Below are 20,203 nucleotides of genomic sequence, written 5' to 3'. Positions count from 1 at the left end.
TTGATTTTTGCGATGTTCTTAACCTCCTTGGCGGTAATCCCGAGCTGAGCTCGGGGTATGCCGCCGGAGGTCGCCGCTCAGGCCCTGCTGGGCCGATTTTGATTCTGAAAAAAGCAGCACACGCAGCTGGCACTTTGCCAGCCGCGTGTGCTGCCCGATCGCCGACGCTCCGCGGCAAAGAGGGTCCCCCCAGCCGCCCGAGCCCAGCGCAGCCGGAACAAACAGTTCCGGCCGGCGCTAGGGGCTGGATCGGGCAGCTCTGACGTCAGGACGTCGACTGACGTCCATGACGTCACTCCGCTCGTCGCCATGGCGACGAGGAAAGCGAAACAAGATAGGCCGCTCATTGCGGCCTATCTTGTTACTTTCGATTGCCGGAGGCGATCGAAAGTACGCTTCAGGAGCGCCCTCTAGTGGGCTTTCATGCAGCCAACTTTCAGTTGGCTGCATGAAATATTTTTTTTTTAATTAAAAAAAAACCCCATTGCAGCCTCCCTGGCAAAATAAATAAACCGCCAGGGAGGTTAAAGAGGAGCTGTTAGGTATAAGGTCTCAGAGAAAATAAACACATATATCAGTAGCTAAAGATTGGCTGTACTTACATTACATATGCATTTCACTGTCCACGTTTGGATTTCACAGAATTTTTATATAGTATATGCAGAGAATGATGCTCCTGACAGCCCATGGCAGGTTCCATGTTTGTGAAGCCAAATGTGTCGTCATGTCCTGCCTGCTTCCTGATCACAGAGGAGCTCATACAGAATAACACAGTGTGCAGTGAATATTAATGAGCCATGTGGCTAGGAACAATAGCGGACTCCTGCAGTGTACTCTGCCCGGAGATTTATCTGTGCTGTGGCTGGACTGAGTTAGAAGCTGCTGAAACTTGATCCCGTCTTCTCCTTAGCAGCCGAGGGGAGGGCCCCAGAATGCTTTGCAGTATGGAATGCGGCTTGCGTCCTCCTTAGGAGCTTAGCTTTGCTGATAAGCACACATCAAATGTAAGAGAGATTTTTATCTTTAGTAATGCCTTTTTGGCTTCTGTCTAAACTGTTTAACACAGGAGAATAGAGGTTTAAATTAGCTTCTGCAGCCTGACAGTTACTCTTTAAGGTGAAAATAGGATGATTTCACCACAGCAGAGATGTGAGTTCTGAAGTTTAAATCCCAATCAATTAGAACTCCCAGGCTACGCACATGATCGGAGCTGCGTAGATCCGTGCCTCCTATTCCCAGTGGTGAAGACTGCAAGTTAAGTTGTTTTGTTATGCGCTGCCCTCCGATCAGAAGGACTTCAGTTTTGTCTGCATTTAGTTTCAGCCAGTTGTCATTCATCAATTGCTGTAGTTCACGTAAGCAAGCGTTTATAGTTAGAGTTGGATCTGTCACACCAGGCTTGAAGGAAAGATATAGTTGGGTGTCATCTGCATAGCAGTGGTATGTCAGGCCATGTTTTTGGATTAGTTTTCCAAGCGGTATCATGTAAATCGTGAAAAGCAGGGGAGAGGATTGAGCCCTGGGGCACCCCATACTTAAGTGGTACAGGGGTGGACAGGAAGGGCCCCATATAAACTTTTTGGGTTCTGCCACTCAAGAAGGATTGGAACCACTGAAGAACTATGCCATCAATGCTGCAGTATTCCTGTAGCCTGTTTACCAAGAAGCGAGGAGAACGCCAGCGCATACCGCTAAGGCTGCATCTGAAATGACCACCAGCTCAGTGTGTAGCACCTAAATAGATTTTCTGCACACTTCGCATTCAATTCAGATGCAAATCATATGCAAATCTGCTACTACTTATTATGCGAACAGGAAACTCAGGAGGAGGGGCTGGGAGCAGCTAACCTAATAGTTACAAGGTTAAGAAAAGGTGGGGGGAAAGGCTGCGTATCCCTTAACACATGCTGCAATTGAATGGTTAATCGCACAGGCATACACCGCCTCTGCCAGACTAAAAAAATGCATGCCCTGCATCCAAGACAGATGCTAACATTAAGCTAGGAGGAACTTTAGCTTCCAATATGGTTTGCATGCAAAGTATATTATACTAGACACTTGCGCCACGGTGAGGCAAACCTCCGGGCAAGTGACCTAACCTAAATTTAAAACCTTGGGAGCAGCTAAGCAAAAAGAAAACGTGTAACTTACATTTTGTTGAACAGCGACACACTGAGCTGGTGGTCATTTCAGATGCAGCCTTAGCGGTATGCGCTGGCGTTCTCCTCGCTGTTCAACAAAATGTAAGTTACACATTTTCTTTTTGCTTAGCTGCTCCCAAGGTTTTAAATTTAGGTTAGGCCACTTGCCCGGAGGTTTGCCTCACCGTGGCGTAAGGGTCTAGTATAATATACTTTGCATGCAAACCATATTGGAAGCTAAAGTTCCTCCTAGCTTAATAAATGTTAGCATTTGTCTTGGATGCAGGGCATGCATTTTTCAGTCTGGCAGAGGCGGTGTATGCCTGTGCGATTAAACATTCAATTGCAGCATGTGTTTAGGGATGCGCAGCCTTTCCCCCCACCTTTTCTTAACCTTGTTTATCAAGATGTCATAGTCAACTGTATCAAAGGCTGAAGAAAGGTCTAGCAGTATGAGGATGAAGCACTCTTCCCTGTCTCTTGCCATGGAGCAGGTGGTTGCATATTTGGATGAGGGCAGTTTGAGTGCTGTGGTGTTTCCTGAAGCCAGACTGGAATGGGTCATAACTGTTGATTTGTAGGATTTTGGCTCCTAGCTGGAGGTATAAGCTTTTTCTATTAGCTTACCCAGAAAGGGAAGGTTACAGACAGGTCTGTAGCTGGTCAATGCATCTTGGTCCAGGGAGGGTTTTTTTGAGGAGAGGCCTGATGATTGCTTCCTTCAGTAAAGCAGGAAATATCCCTGATTGTAAGGAACAATTTTGAGGAATACCGGTACACACAGGTCGGGGCAGTTCAGTTATACAAGCTTAGGTGGTAAAAAAAATTTCAAGAATGTGTCATTAGTGGGCACCTTATGGTGCCCAAACACGTTACAATTAAAACGTTCTATTTTCCCACTTATTCGACCAAAATGATTTAACAGAATGAAAAATTTAATTTTTTTTTTTATCACGAAAAAACGAACTATTGCGGTCATTTGATAAAAATACCTGTCCGGATATGTTGGAAAAATTTGACCGAATGGATCAAATTTCTCTGATCGAAGAAAAAAAAAATGTATGCATGCATGCATAGGCAGTTAGGCACCATGAGACTGTGCAAACACCATGCAATTTTTACATCAGATTCATGGGAAGTTTCCTGTCATTTGATAATTTACATCATGTCTAATCTTCTTTCCAACAAGAAAGGGATCCATTTTGTTACAAGAGTGATCCATTTCTTGATCGGAAGCAGATTGGGCATGCTGGAAATTACTGTATGACGCGAAATATCGCACCGCTCCAATGGGAAAATTTCATGGTGTGTACCAGGCATAAGAAATTAAAAAGTTGGCTTTTACTTACATGGGACTTCTTGCAGCCCCATGTATTTTGTTGGGTCTTTCAGTGTCCTTGCTGTTGTTCCCCCGCTCGCCCAGTTTAAGTCTGCAAGCTGGCTGGATCACGGACTACTGCGCATGTGGTAAGTAAAGGCAAACTTTTTCACTTGTCTTGACATGAAGCAATTGAATCAGGCAGAAAAGTGTACAATGCAGGCTCATAGGTAATATGCACAAGGTAATTTTTTCATCTATTAATTGAATTCTGCTGTAATGTCTCTACTTTTCTGCAAAACCTATACTGTTGGTGGTTCTTTAAGACAGCGTTGGGAAGCCCTGACCTAGAACTATGCATTTTTAGCACACATAACAGTGCTGTCCCACTCAGAGTGACTGCATGGAGTCAAGAGCCAGCACTGGGTCATGCATTGCGGACCCATCTGCTTTTTATGGTGTAAATGAGCCCTCACAGCAAAACATGAAGTTGGCACAAAGTTTATACAATGATCACCACTACCATGTAAAGAGGTGCATGTACTGACAAGCTGCCGCACTCTCTTATTTTAGCATACAGCAATCCGACTGTAGGTGCAGTTAGCCAGAGCTTTGCCCAGACTTCGTTCCAGACTCCGCGCCTCACATCAGGCTCCACCAACTTCTTCCTCAGAAGTTGCAGCATAGGCAAAATGTGAGAAGACCTGGGCAGAGGCTGGCACTGAATCTGGCTCAAGTTTACCTGAGATGAGGACGGCGCCGAAGGGAGCGATCAGGCCAGAGGGAGCTGTAGGAAGCCCCAGGTAAGTATGATTTTTTTTCCCCCTTTTCCTCTCTGGTACCCTTTAAGCCCCCTTGAAGCCGATCAGTCCCTTGCTGTCTCCTGTCCCCTACAATATAGCACGAATGCCTGGCCGAGTTGTGCTTTGTTCCGCATGCATAGTCCTCTCCCGTCCCTGGGAGCGCACCTGGCCAGGCATGCGTGAAAAAGTGCAACTCTGCCAGGCTTTCGGGCCATATTGCGGGAGACAGGAGCCAACTGGGGAGACAGCGAGGGACTGAGAGGCCTCAAGGGGGCTTAAACTCCTTAGCAGGCCCAAGGAGTCCTCCAGTATAATTTTCACAGATCGCACACTTGTAAAACCTTTAGCTAGCACTAGGCTAGCTAGTACATGTGGCCGGCATCCCCCCCCCCTCCCCGATTGCTGCTGATCCCCCCGCTAATACATTACCCAGCCTGGATCCCGTGATCGCGCAGCCTCCCTGCACATCTCTGGTCCTCTCTATGGGGAGGATCGGGTCTGCGAATGACGTCTTGAACTATCCTCCCCATAGAGAAGAGCGAAGCTGTTCGGGGAGACTGCACTGATCACTGGATCCAGGCTGGGTAATGTATTAGGGGGGGGCCTGGGGGAAATCAGCAGCAATTGGAGGGATGCTGGACACATGTACTAGCTAGCCTAGTGCTAGCTAAAAGGATTTACAAGCGTGCAATCTGTTACAATTATACTGGGGACTCTGGGGCTGCAAAACTTCCTGAGCGGCGTAACGCTCGGGAGGTTAAGAAAGCACCAGGTAAGTATAGAACCTGAGATGGCCTTCATCTTAGGTTCACTTTAAGCTCTGGCCAACTGGATTTACCAGGAGTTTACCAGCAGTTATTACACAACTATACACATAAATAAAAAGGAACAGATGAAGAAGCTTGTGAGAACATTCAACTCTAGGGATGTGTTGGTTTAAGAAACTTTGTATGCACTTCAGCTACGCTAAGCATTAAAGTAAACCTAAACAGAAAATAATTCCAAGAGCTGATTGATTGCATTTGTAGTAGCAAAAGCAATGAAACGTTTCCTTGTCTCATATTTTTTCATTGTAAAGGGTTATATGGTTCATTCAGCTATTAATCAAAAGAAAATAGCTCTGGGCCTAAGTTAAGCCAAGTACACATGCTAAAAGTCTCTTGACCGAGGCGGCCGATAAAGCAAACCTGAAGCAAGGAAACTCACTTCAGTTTCAGAGCCTTCCTGGTCTTCAGTTCACCCCACCATTCCTGTGCTGCTTCAAACTGAAATTATGAGACCGGCTGAGTCTTCAGTACTCCTTGGGTAGCCTTCATAAGTACTTGTATCCCCGAGTGGTTCCAAAGACGAGCACATACAAACTGCACATGCTAGAGCCCAAACTGTGCAGTATAGATGCATTCTGCTTCGGAAGCACTCAGGGAAATACTCTGGAGTACTTTAAAAGGCTGCCGAGGAGTGCCGAAGAGTTACTCCACCTAAAGGGTCAATTCACTTCAATAGGGTATGACGCAAAATAAAAAAAAATAAAAAAAAAAGGCCTTCCCTCTACTCAGGTATATATCTAACCTGATGCGTTTCCTAAAATCACATTCCCTTTAAGGACCTGAGACAAGTTATTAGTAGGACAAGGCCTATATGTACCCATCTTTATTATGTAACATGTGAATTCAGGTATAATTATTACACTTTTTAAAGCGCTAGCATATTACGGTATGTAGCACTGTACAATAAATAGGGGAGACATTACAACACTAAACAATGTTTAAAAAGGGACAGTATACCATTCAACAATGGTACACAAAATAGTGATCTAACAATGTAGGCTTAATTATAGCAGACAAGTTACTTAGTCCATATGGTGGTGGAGAAGAGCATATGGGAAGAAGAACCCTGCCAAATAGGGGTACAATCTAAGGCTGGTGGAGAGGGACTCATAAGGAAAGGGGTATATGTCCAAGGGAAGGGGTTGGAGCTATGAAAGGAGTGGCTGAATAGGGTACTGGTTAATTTTAGCTCTTCTTGTTCAGTAAGCCAGCAGCTATTTAGTAGGAGACCTTGGGCAAGACTCCCTAACACTGCTACTGCATATAGAGCACGTCAGAGTAGCTGCAGCTCTGGTGCTTTGAGTCCGCCAGGAAAAAAACGCAATATAAATGCTCTGTGCCTTGTCGTGTATGAAGATTGCCGGCAAGCAATGGTAAACAGATGGATCTTTAAGACCTGCTTGAATTAATTGAAGGCTTGGGTGAGCCTAATGGGGGAGGTTGTGCCTTGGAGTAGGAGCTGCTATGTGTTAGAATTTAAAGTATGATATGCCTGAATTCGTAGGCAGCAGTTACTTTAACTGAGTTCAGTTAAAAGACTTGATTTGCAGAGAGTCACCACTTAACCACTTGCCGACCGCCCACTACCTATGGGCGTTCGCAAAGTGGCACCCCCAGGAACGCCTAACGCCGATCGGCAGCGGCACCTGGGGGACTGATCAGCCGGGGATCGCGCGCATAGATGCGCACATCCGCCGGCATTAGGCCCCGCCCACCCGCGACATCAATCAACAGGCCAATTAGCAGCGCCGGCGGGTTGTTAACCCTCGATCTGTCGCTACAAAAGTGTATAATACACTTTGTAATGTATACAAAGTGTATTATACAGGCTGCCTCCTACCCTGGTGGTCCCAGTGATCGAGGGACCACCAGGGTAGGAGGCAGCTGTGTATGTATGCACCCAAGCACACTGATCCTGCCCTCTGATCGCCCACAGCATCCCTCAAACCCCCCCTGATCACCCCCTTAGACCACTGTTTGCACCCAATCACCCCCCTAATCACCCCCTGTCACTATCTGTCAACGCTATATTTAAGATCAGGTCCTAAACTGCCCCCGGGGGCTCCTGATCACCCCCCCACCCTCAGATCCTCCCCAGACCCCCCCCCCCCCCCTCACGGGTACTGTATACATCTATTCTCCCCTGTAATCACCCACTGATCACCTGTCAATCACCCATCAATCACCCCGTCACCGCCTGTCACTGCCATCCATCAGGTCAGACCCTAACCTGCCCATTGCGGGCACCTGCTCACCCGCCCACACCCTCAGATTGCCCACAGACCCGCCCTCAGATCACCTCCCAAGTGCATTGATTACATCCATTCTCCCCTCAAATCACCCACTGCTCACCCATCAATCACCCCCTGTCACTGCTACCCATCAGATCAGATCCTCATCTGCCCCTTGCAGGCACCCAATCACCCACCCACACCCTCAGATCGCCCTCAGACCCCCCCCCCCCCCCCCGCCCCCAATCACCTCACCAGTGCATAGCTTACATCTATTCTCCCCTCTAATCACACCCTGATCACCTATCAATCACCCTGTCACCACCTGTCACTGCTACCCATCAGATCAGACCCTGGGCATCTAATTACCCGTCCACACCCTCAGATCGCCCTCAGACACCCCCCCCCCCCCGATCACCTCCCCAGTGCATTGCTTCCATCTATTCCCCCCTCTAATCACATCCTGAGACACCCATCAATCACTTCCTGTCACCCCCTAGCACACCTACCCATCAGATCAGGCCCTTATCTGCCCCCTGCGGGCTTCTGATCACCCGGCCAAACCCTCACCCGTTCCACCGCAGTGACATAATTTTTTTTTCTGATCACTGCTGGTCTCTACAACTTGATTGTGGCTGAGACCAACTGTTATGCCACACAATACGCAACCGCCAACCTAAGAAGCTACCATGCTCAGTCTTTTCGGTGGAAACCACTCCAAGTTTCCGAACGTAACATTTTTTGGGGCCTTCGCCTTAACATGGGTCTAGTCAAAAAGAATGTATTGCGGTCTTATTGGTCTACGCACCCAATACATCACATGCCCATGTTCTCTGCTGCCATGTCCAGGTCACGATTTGAGAACATCCTGCGCTTCCTGCACTTCAGTGCCAATACAACCTGTCATCTAAGCGGCCACCCTGCTTATGACCGGTTTCACAAAATTCGGACCCTCATAGACCACCTGTCAACAAAATTTGCAGATGCTTAAACCCCTGAACAGTCATTTTGAGGCATTTGGTTTCCAGACTACTCCTCACGGTTTTGGGCCCCTAAAATGCCACAGCAGTATAGAAACCCCACAAGTGACCCCATTTTAGAAAGAAGTCACACCAAGGTATTCCGTTAGGTGTATGATGAGTTCATAGAAGATTTAAATTTTTTGTCACAAGTTAGTGTAAAATGACACTTTGTGAAAAAAGCAAATAAAAAAAATCAATTTCCGCTAACTTGGGACAAAAAATAAAATCTATGAACTCATCATACTCCTAACGGAATACCTTGGGGTTTCTTTTTTCTAAAATGGGGTCACTTAAGGGCTCCTAAACTGCCCTGGCATTTTAGGGGCCCTAAACCGTGAGGAGTAGTCTAGAAACCAAATGCCTCAAAACGACCTGTAAAATCCTAAAGGTACTCATAGGACTTTGGGCCCCTTAGCGTACCTAGGCTGCAAAAAAAGTGTCACACGTGGTATCGCCGTACTCAGGAGAAGTAGTATACTGTGTTTTGGGGTGTATTTTTACACATACCCATACTGGGTGGAAGAAATATCTCTGTAAATGGATAATTGTGTGTAATCAAAAAACTGTCATTTACAGAGATATTCCTCCCACCCAGCATGGGTATGTGTAAAAATACAACCCAAAACACATTATACTATTTCTCCTGAGTACGGCGATACCACATGTGACACTTTTTTGCAGCCTAGGTGCGCTAAGGGGCCCAAAGTCCTATGAGCACCTTTAGGCTTTACAGGGGTGCTTACAATTTAGCACCCCCCAAAATGCCAAGACAGTAGACACACCCCACAAATGACCCCATTTTGGAAAGTAGACACCCCAAAGTATTCAGAGAGGGGCATGGTGAGTCCGTGGCAGATTTCATTTTTTTTTTTGTCACAAGTTAGCAGAAATGGAAACGTTCATTTTATTTTTTTGTCACAAAGTGTCTTTTTCCGCTAACTTGACAAAAAATAAAATCTTCTATGAACTCACCATGCCTCTCAGTGAATACTTTGGGATGTCTCCTTTCTAAAATGGGGTCATTTGGGGGGCATTTATACTATCCTGAAATTCTAGCACCTCATGAAACATGACAGGTGCTCAGAAACGTCAGAGATGCTTCAAAATGGGAAAATTCACTTTTTGCACCATAGTTCGTAAACGCTATAACTTTTACCCAAACCAATAAATATACACTTATTGGATTTTTTTTAATCAAAGACATGTAGCACAATAAATTTGACCAAAAATGTACGGTATATAGAAATTTTACTTTATTTGAAAAATGTCAGCACAGAAAGTTAAAAAAAAAACCTTTTTTTTGACAAAATTCATGTCTTTTTTGATGAATATAATAAAAACTAAAAATCACAGCAGCAATCAAATAACACCAAAATAAAGCTGTATTAGTGACAAGAAAAGGCAGTAAGATTCATTTAGATATTAGGTTGTATGACCAAGCAATAAACCGTTAAAGCTGCAGTGGTCCCTAAAGGGTTTTAAGACTGCAGTCCTCAAAGGAGTCATCAGGAAGATTTACATAAAATAAGCGCTACTTACCGGGGGCTTCCTCCAGCCCCAAGCTCCCAGGATGTCCCTCGCCGCAGCTCTGCCCGCAGCCGTTTGCCGCAGGTCCGTCCCAGTCCCTAGCGATGATGTCAGAGCGACCTCCAGGTCGCTCTGTACTGCGCCTGCGTGAGCGGCGCTGTCAATCACCGCCACGTGGGCCGGAGCGGACTGTGCAGGCGCAGTAGTTCTGTGCAGGCGCAGTATAGGTGACTAAGCATAAGAATGCATTCTTCTGTGAACTAAGACCGGCTTTTAACTTAGTTGTAGGGATAACAGTTGTGCCTGGATGAGTGAATCTGAATGCATTTGTTTGAACATTTGCATGCGAGAGTGCAAAAGGTTAATAGATTGTTGCTGTTTTCTAGCCACACCCCCTTCAGCACCTCCCTTTCTTTAATAACTTATTTAATGTCCTAACTAGAGGCAATGTGCCTGGATATATGTATTTTTTTTTTTTAGGGATAGATCAAGTCTGCATGAAACGCATACAGACCGTTTGCTTCGCCACGAGGGAGGTAATGTAACGAAGATATAAGATTGCTGATGAACACATCTGTATATTTGTTTTACAAATAAACTCTTGAACCTTTGACGAAGTTCTATGTCCTATGCTGCTTGCTGTGATGAGTGTCAAGTTATCACACTTCCTGTGATATGGTGCCGAACGAAGGTGTAGTGTTGTTGCCAATAGCAACCAACAAATATTTATTACACTATGGAGAAGTTCTGGAGCCTCGCAAATGACACAAAGGGATGAACATCTGTAGAGTGCTGGAAGATCAGATCTGGGATGTATGCCAGACAGAGCAGCTTAAATTTTCAGGGGTACTGGGGGCCAGTAAAAGGACTTGCAAAGAGGAGCACGGCTAAGAGGAGTGGTGGGAGGAGTTAATGAGCCTGGCAGCTGCATTCATAACAGATTGCAGGGGTTGTCTGGCATCAGAAAGTCAAGATAGGATGGCATTGTAGTACAGATGGGATGTCTATGTACAATTCCAGCCTCATCTGTAATTTTTTTTTGTATACGATTGCAACAATATTTGTTTATAATATACCATGCTCTGGTATGGAAATTTGTGTTAAACTCTGGTTCCATTTCACTAGTTGCCAGCTGTGGCATTATCCTGATTTTTGCCTCAATGTCTTGGCCTATAATTTATTGCCCAACCAGCTGCTAGAGTTTGTTTCCCCCTCATAGTATGCTGTGCTTGATCTGAACTGTGGGTCTCCTTTAAATCTCTGCCTGCTAGGCTCAGACGCCCACCAGTCCACCATTACACACCTTCATCCAGTCTGCTAATTAAGATGCTGGCAGCCTGTTTGCATATAACTAATCTAGGAGGTCAGTTCTAGCATCTGTAACTTTAAAGGACAACTGTAAAGAGAGGGCTATGGAGGGTGCCATATTTATTTCCTTTTAAACAATACCAGTTGCCTGGCTGTGTTGCTGATCCTCTGCATCTATTACTTTTAGCCACAGCCCCTGAACAAGCATGCAGCAGATTAGGGATTTCTGACATTGTCAGAACTGACAAGATAAGCTGAATGCTTTTACTAGCAGCCTGCTTTCCCGTTAGGCCCGAAATCTCTAAACGCGCTACATCCTGCTGCTGTCAGCAAGATGCTGTACATTTCACCCTCTCTTCTATTCTCTCTAGTTTGATACTCATGAGATTTTCTTATTTTTACAACCTAATTTTACTTTTAAGTCCCACTCTCTGCTTCGCTTTCTTTTCCTCCTCTTTGCTGTAGGGGACATTTCACCAAACACTGACTGGACCCTCTCTGCAACCTCACTCCCACCTGCTAATCACACTAACAGCAAACAACATTCACCTACCAACTGCCATATATGAATATCCCACTTCTTCCCCCCTCCTCCCCACCTATCTCTGCTGCCCTCTGGAATGCCTGCTCAGTTTGTAAAAACTTCCCTTTATCCATAATCTGTTCACTTTTAATGCCTTCACATTCTTTGGGGGACTAAAAACATGTCTGACTTCTGATACAGTCTTACTTGCCACACTCTCTTATGGGGAGTTCCACTTTAGTCATACTCCCAGAGGCGGGAATAAACATGGTGGTGGTGTGGGCATTCTCCTCTCGAATAAATACTCCTTTAAGCCACTCACACCTATTCCTTCGCTCTCTACCATCTTTTGAAGTCCATGCATTTGGACTATACTCTCCCTCTAACCTCCAAATCGCAGATATCTACCACCCTCCTAGCCCTGCTGTTATCTTTTACTTCCCTGCAGTATGGCTCCTCCGTTTCCAGTCATTTAAAATCCGTAGCATTCTTGTTGATAACAATTTTTTTGCCACTTAACTTCTGTCACTCACTTCCTCCTATGGCTTGTCTTAGTGGTCCACTGCTCCAACTCACACTGATGGCCAAACACTTGACCTCATATTCACTGGTCTCTGTTCTATCACTGATTTTACTAATGCTCCGCTCCCTCTCTCTGACCATAACTTACTTATACAATAATAATACAATACAATAACATTTCTATAGCACTTTTCTCCCATAGGACTGAAAGCGCTTAGGCTCTCTCAGATTCAGTAATTGGTAGTAGGATGAAGTATTCACACAACAAAAGTTATATTTCTGCAAATGCCAAACTGAACAGGTGGGATTTCAGTCTGGATTTAAACACGTCCAGGGATGGAGCTGTCCTGTTCTGTTGCGGTAAGGAGTTCCAAAACGTAGGGGCAGCATGACAGAAGGCTCTGGGACCAAAAGTTTCCAAATGGACTCTGGGTATGACTAGATTATTAGAACCTGTGGATCTGAGAATGCGGGGATTGCTACGCAGCTGCAACATATCTTTCATGTATTCAGGACCTAGTTTATTCAGGAATTTAAATGTCAGTAGGCCGATCTTGAATAGGACCCTCCATTCTATAGGTAGCCAGTGAAGGGAGTGCAGGACTGGCTTCTCTCCTTCTCCTCTTTTCCTACTATGATGGCACAAGTAGCTGCACATTCACAGAAACTACCGCAACCTAGACATGCAATCTTTCTCTGATGCCCTGGAACCTCTCTTCCCATCTTCCTTCACTGACTCAAGCTCTGCAGCTACACACTACCACAGCTCCATCACAAAAGTAATGGATGCCTCATTCCCCTTACAAATGTAAGAGGACTTTGTACAAAGTTGCCTTTAGGCAACTCTAGAAATGCACTCTGTGGCAAAAAAGTCAAATTTTTCTTCCTAAAATCCCACCACAATCAAAAGCCAGTCTGGCTTTCGCTTCTAACTACTCCACAGAAACAGCTCTTACCAAAGTGGCCAATGATCTTCTTACAGCTTGGCAACTTAACCCTCCTGGCGGTTTATTAACCACTTCTGTACCGGGGGGGGGGTTGCCTGATCGGTGCTGCGTGGGCTCTCCAGCCCGCAGCACTGATCAGCTAGCAGCCAGGGCGATCAGACTACCCCCCTTTTTTCCCCACTAGGGGGGATGTCCTGCTGGGGGGGTCTGATCACCGCCGGCTGTTTGCGCTTGCGGGGGGGGCTCTTCAAAGCCCCCCTCCGCAGCGCTTCCTGGCCTCCTTCCCCTTCCCTCCCTCTCCCTCCCCCTGTGAGCGGCGCAGGACGGAATTCCGTCCTGCGCCGGATAGGACAGGCTTCAGCCTATCAGGTGCCGGCGATCCCGGCACCTGATAGGCGCTGCTCGCAGGGTGTTCACGGAGACACCCTCCGTGAACTGACATGGAACGGCCGCTCGAACGAGCGGCCGTTTCCATTGAAATCCACTTCCGGATTCAGGGGCGTAGTTAAGCGTATGCTGAATCCTGAAGTGGTTAAAATCCGCCAGGGGGACAGCACAGGTCTCGCTACATGATAGCCGCTGCTCAGCGGCACCCCCCCAGCCCCTCCGATCGCCTCCGGCGGGGAGCAGCGGCAATCGGATTGCACATGCAGCTAGAAAAGTGCTAGCTGCATGTAGCAAAAAAAATAAAATAAAAAAATTATGCAAATCGGCCCAGCGGGGCCTGAGCAGTGCCTTCCGGCAGCATAGCCCGAGCTCAGCTCGGGCTTACCGCCAGGAAGGATAATTAACTCACTGGTTTTCCATACCACTTATATGCAGATGATACACAACTGTACCTCTCAGCCCCAGACCTTAACTCAATTCTCACATGTGTTCCTGACTGCTTGTCTGCTATACCCTCTTTCATGACCTCTCACTTTTTAAAGCAAACTTTTGTTTTTCTTAGCATTTTAGTAAGGGGGCTTTTAGGACCATTGTAGTCCCTTACACACTCCAATGAGTTCTGGTTCACCATGAGCTTGCTGGTTAGTCTTTACCTCTCGGTGTTACAAGCCCTACTCCATAAAGCCAAATTAATCCATGCCATGCACTGATGAGGATCAAACAATCCGAAACAGTCTGTATGTATGTTGGATTATTCTGGCTCTGTACAAATTAACAAGCTGACACATCATTGCATTCCAGCGGTTCTGGAGGTGTGTTTAGCTTCTAAGGGTAACAATGGTTAATTTGCATATATTCAGCAGTGATGCCCTGGGAGACATCTCAAGCTCACTCCAACCTGAATTATTGCAAATGCTTTCTGTTTTAAGAAAGCAAACTTTTGTTTTTCTTAAAACTTAGTAAGTAAAGCAAAACTAATAGCTTTTCCACCCTCTCTATCCATCTCTCTGCCCGGGATAAAAAATAAATAAAAAAAGTCAACACCCCTATAACTTCAGTTCACAAAAGCACAGTGCTTAGAGGTAGACTCCCCTCTCTCTTATTCCTCGCATTCACTCCCTTACCAGCTCCTGTCAACGCCAACTCAAAAACATCTCACTTCCGATCTTTTCTCAGGACACAACTAAAATGTTAGTACATGCTCTTATAAGTTTTTGTTTGGACTATTGAAATATACTGCTTCGTGGACTACCAACAGACTGGCACCACTCCAATCCGTACTGAACTTGGCCACTCAAATCAGTCAACTTTTTCCCTGTTCTTCCTCTGCAGCTCCTCTCTGTCAAGTTCTTTCTTGGCTGCCAATTAACAAAAGCATCCATTTCAAACTTTTAACCCTAATCTATAATGCTTTTCACAATCTCTTTGCCCTGTACATTGCCTCACTAATTTTCAGATATCAACCCAACCACAATCTCAGATCTGCACATTACCTTCTTTTGTCCTCCTCTAGATCCACCTCCTTCATGTATACAGGATTTCTGACATGCTTCAACGCTCCTCTGGAATCCCCTTCCACAACACATACATCACTCTCCAACCTTTGATATCTTTAAACGCTTCCTGAAAACTTTCTCCGACAAGCATACGCTCTACCTAAAAGGTGCGTACACATGTCTGATTTTTCCAAATGCCCAGTCGTTTGGAAAAATCAGATGTATCTTTAGTCTATTCCCCCTTTGATCTCCGGCCAAGTTATACTACTCAGTGATAATCTACAAACACACTGCCTCTAGGTATGAATACTGTATTGTATACTACCCCACCTCATCCCCCTTTATTCCTTTAGATTGCAAGCAAGCAAGCATGGGCACAGCTCCCTCTCTCTCGTCTTGGAATTTGTTATACATGTTATTTTTTATTCATCATGTTACTTTTGTCACTGTAATTACCAATTCTGTATATTGGTGTATACCATTGTTTGCATTATTATGTATCCCATGTTTATTTCTTCATTAGCACAGTGCCACAGAATATGTTGGCGCAGTGGCGTAGCTAAGGAGCTGTGGGCCCCGATGCAAGTTTTACTATGGGGCCCCCCCAAGCACTCTATACATAACAATTGATACGGCACACCAAAACTTGCCAATGGCAACTAGAGTGTTAGAGGTACAAGAAGAGGATTGGAAACAGTTTGTTAATGATTACCACAATTCAAAGTTTCTATAGAAGTGATTATTATGAGCACATGACCAATAGAGAGGTAATACTGTAGTTGAGGGAGGGCTCCGATGCGGTCGCAACCTCTGCAACCCCTATTGCTACTAAACCTATTGCAACCCCTATTGATAATAAAAATAGGAGATGATCAGAGCATGAACCAGGAGTCTGGCATTATCAGGATTTAGGTAGGGTCACATTTTGGCACTGTTGTGGAGATGGAAATGACAGGACCTGGAAACATTCTGGATGTAGGGAGTGAAGCAGAGTGCTTATTGCGGACCCAAATCGAAAATTGTTCATGCCCTACACAAGAACAATAGATTTTAACATGAAATCCAGATTTTTGTTTTTTTAGGGATAAAACATTCATCTAACCAATTGCAGGCTGAACCATTACACCCCCCCCCCCCATGCAAAGGTTCGTGTTACATGCTAGGGCAACTACTAGACAGGCTCCCAGAACCACAAATGGAAACAGAATTGGAAAAAAATTGCATGCGTTTGCTTTTTTTCATGCCCTTGCATTTTTAAAGACAGCGATAGGTGGTTTGCTGCATCAAATTCAGGCAATCAAAGGTTTTAAAGAGACTCTGAAGCAAGTCTAAATCCATGTTTTTAAGTTAACCAGCCGGGCGGTATGGACGAGCTCAGCTCGTCCATCACCGCCGGAGGCTGCCGCTCAGGCCCTGCTGGGCCAATTTCCATCAAATAAAGAGCAGCACACGCAGCCGGCACTTTGCCAGCCGCGTGTGCTGCCTGATCGCCGCCGCTCTGCGGCGATCCGCCGCGAGCAGCGGCGAAAGAGGGTCCCCCCAGCCGCCTGAGCCCAGCGTAGCCGGAACAACGTAGCCGGAACAAAAAGATCCAGCGCTAAGGGCTGGATCGGAGGCGGCTGACGTCAGGACGTCGGCTGACGTCCATGACGTCACTCCGCTCGTCGCTATGGCGACGATGTAAGCAAAACAAGGAAGGCCGCTCATTGCGGCCTTCCTTGTTTATTCTGGGCGCCGGAGGCGATCGGAAGAACGCCTCCGGAGCGCCCTCTAGTGGGCTTTCATGCAGCCAACTTTCAGTTGGCTGCATAAAATAGTTTTTTTTTTATTTAAAAAAAAACCCTCCCGCAGCCGCCCTGGCGATCTTAATAGAACGCCAGGGTGGTTAAGCACTATAGCTAGTGCTAAAACGCCGCATCCACACGGCAAAACGATGGGGTTTATACCCCCCAAATCCCTGTGCAAAATCCATGACTTTCTTGGTTGTGGATTTTGCTTTGAGCTGCAGCTCTGCCTCCATGCGCCTCAATCTGCCCGCGGATCTCCGCCTCTCCCTGCCCCTCTCAGTGAAGGAAGATTTAGAGGGGCGGGGATTGACACGCGAAGAGGCAGAGCTACAGCCCTAAGCTCTGCCTCAAGCAGGAAGCGCTCCCCGCACTTAGCAGAGGGGATTTGGGGGGTATAAACTCCTCGTTTTGCCGCAGGGATGCGGCATTTTAGCACTAGCTATAGTGCTTAACATTAATAGAAGTAAAAACGTGGATTTAGACTCGCTTCAGAGTCTTTTTAAACAATGCTGGAGGAGTAGCTAGGCAGTATTGATGTATTTATAATTTATATTGTGGGTGCAACACGGTGAAAGCTTATTTTTTTTTGTTTGGTTCCTCTTTAAAAAGTGTACCTGATCTCAGAACTCCTCTCTGCTCTAAAAAGATACACAACAGCACAATAACCTTTAAAGAAAAAAACATGTCTTTGTTACAGCTGATACAAATTCTAAAATAAATCTGTAGTTTCTACTTCCTGATTAATGGAAGCAGACATGTTGTTTACAGCCTATGCTTTCAAATAGGCTTATCTGCCATAGGCAGTCATGTGACACAGGAGGAGGGGGGGGGGGAATCAAATTACAACTAGAGATTAGACACAAATGAGGGTGAATTACACTAGCTTAAGGTCGCATTTCAATGCAACGTGTCTGCATTAAGAGGTAACACACTGCAAGCAGTGAGTTACCACGACGCAACATTAACGTTGCACTGTGAACGGCAGATAGGAATAGCACTGCAGTGCGGTAAGCTGCGTTATAAGACTTTATAACGCGTGACCGTAACGTACCACTGTGAATGCGACCCAACTCTTTAAATACACACAGGGTGCATTTCTGTTATGTTTTCCTTGTGTCCTGTGCGAGAGTTCAGGTCCACTTGAAGTACTTGAACCAGTTAATTTACAATACTTGACATTCCAGCCTAAAGAAGACAGAGGGCCACAAAAACATGTCACAAGCCAGGAGCTGTAGAAGAATATTTTTATTACTTGCAAAGCATGCAATATTCAATAATAATCCTAACATTTGTCCTGTCTGACTCAAAGCGCTTGATAGTTGCAGGCAATAAGGACACACTCAGTAGGAGACCCTGCAGTATTAGGGAGTCTTGTTCAAGGTCTCCTCTCTGAATAGGTGCTGGTTTACTGAACAGGAAGAGCAGATATTCAAACCATGTCTGGTGTTAACCAATTGAGAAAATTGCCATTTTAAGGCCCCTTTTACACTTACTTCCTCACATCACTCTCCCCCGCCACAGCAGCCATGAAAGTCAATCAGCAATGACACACTGCCAGTGGTGCCGTTCAGCAGAAGTAACTTATAACCCACAGTGTGTTACCCTGTGACTCTAGGGAGTGCACCAGTAGTTGTGTTCATTTTTCTTCCCTTGGCTGCACTGGGGCTATAACGCACAGTGTGACGTTTCAGCTGCAGTGCAATTATTCCAAATCACACTGCTATGGTACCACATCGCATTAGAGCAAAAAGACCCTCAACCAACATGGAAGGATTGGGCTTGGACAGAAAAATCTAACCATGCAGACTGTCATTCCTATAAACAGGGTAAAGTCTCTCAAACACAGTACCTTTGTTGCCCTTAACAATCATTGATCAATCATTAACTAAACATTTTGGTGTATGAACCCAGTGCAGAAACATTGCTCAGCTATATGAACTAGTCAATATCGAGGAGATGAGGGATAACAGGCAGTGAAGAAGTGAGTTTGGCGATCTACAGTGTAAAATTGCTAAATGACGTCATGAGGCAGTTGTATACACACACACACACACACACACACACACACACACACACACACACACACACACACACACACACACCTTTGAATCCTCCACAGGCTTTCAGTGTTCTCTATCCACCGCCGCTGCCCAAGATGGCCTGGTTTGTATCACAACCGCGCTCCCTGTACAGTGGACTAGAGGCTTCAGTTTGCTGCACAGACAAGGCTGGCGAAGTACGGACGCTCAGGTACACAACAGGGAATGCAGCTACAAGAACATAGCCAACAAGCTCATGTAAAATATGTTCAGAGGGTCTGCACAACTTCAGCAAAGGTGGATGCAAGGAGGACACAGAGAGAGTCTAGACTATTTAGAGGCATCCGTCTACCAAAGTATGCAACTTTTTTTTATTTTTTTTTATTTCTGGTATACTAAGCAGTGTGTATATAAGGATTTAGTTGTAGAAGATCAGTCACGACTACTGTCCGATTTGACCAGTATCAGATCTAGCAACAATTACTGATTTCCTCCAAGTAACTTCAGGGACAGGTAGCCAGAAGTACCACAAGACAGCAAGAGAACAGAGCCTGACAAACCAGTTTTATACAGCTTCTGCTGTCTTATGTCATCTAATTACAGATGCATTGCTGCAACACATGTACAGTATAAATCACTGACCTTTCACGGGCCTATTCAACCCTTTGTGCATATCAACAAATGCAACTAAATATCTGACAGCACAACAAAGTTGTTTTTTAAAGAAAAAAGAGTTACATAATCAGACAAGGAGAAAAAGTTAGTGAAGAACCTTGATGTTTACTACCATTACATAACAGCGATCTCTGTTATTAAAGAACACGAATATAATTTTAATTGAAAAACGAATACAGCAGATGCGCACATTGCACAGACACGCTAGCGCTTGTCAGCAGCACGCTCCCACTGGACACAAGACGATATTTGATCTCACGCACTACCGTTACCTTCTTCCGCCGTCTCCATCTTGTCGACCTGTGACGTAGCCTCAGCTTCAACCCTACACGCCTGTCTCCAGTTCAGCGTACAGCACTGGCATTTCACGCTCGCTCCTCCCACATACACAGCTCATTGGTACGCGCATAGAGGAAATGAGTTTTGATTTGTGAGAACTGATGCCGACGTCACTAGATACCTATGTGATGGTAACAAAGGAGTAAGGTTCATCTTACCAGTCACGTGTCTACGGAAGCAGAATCATAAATGTCTCTGTTCTCCTTTGCTGCACAGTAGTCCTTGTTTCAGGTGTTATATGGGTTTATTATTGGAAAAAAAAAACCTATTTTTTCATAGGGGCATCATTTGTAACCAATTCCACCAGTCCC

The 20,203-nt window shown here is 45.6% G+C and overlaps 1 protein-coding gene across 2 annotated transcripts in view; it reads right to left on the bottom strand.

Annotated features, from left to right (window-relative positions):
* Nucleotides 1–19,908, bottom strand: part of MARCHF6 (membrane associated ring-CH-type finger 6) — a 125,493-nt gene extending 105,585 nt beyond the window's left edge. Inside the window, exon 1 of one of the 2 annotated variants that reach the window (XM_068236596.1) lies at nt 19,826–19,908. In XM_068236596.1, the coding sequence (XP_068092697.1) occupies nt 19,826–19,844 (19 nt within the window). In that variant the 5' untranslated portion in view covers nt 19,845–19,908. The remainder of the gene's footprint in view (nt 1–19,825) is intronic. The other variant, XM_068236595.1, reaches the window with a different exon arrangement.
* Nucleotides 19,909–20,203: the final 295 nt, after the last annotated feature.

Source organism: Hyperolius riggenbachi, chromosome 5, assembly GCF_040937935.1.
Source record: "Hyperolius riggenbachi isolate aHypRig1 chromosome 5, aHypRig1.pri, whole genome shotgun sequence".
In the NCBI taxonomy this organism is placed as follows: domain Eukaryota; kingdom Metazoa; phylum Chordata; class Amphibia; order Anura; family Hyperoliidae; genus Hyperolius; species Hyperolius riggenbachi.
Note: the sequence above shows the minus strand (reverse complement) of the source record. Positions and strands in the feature narration are given on the sequence as shown.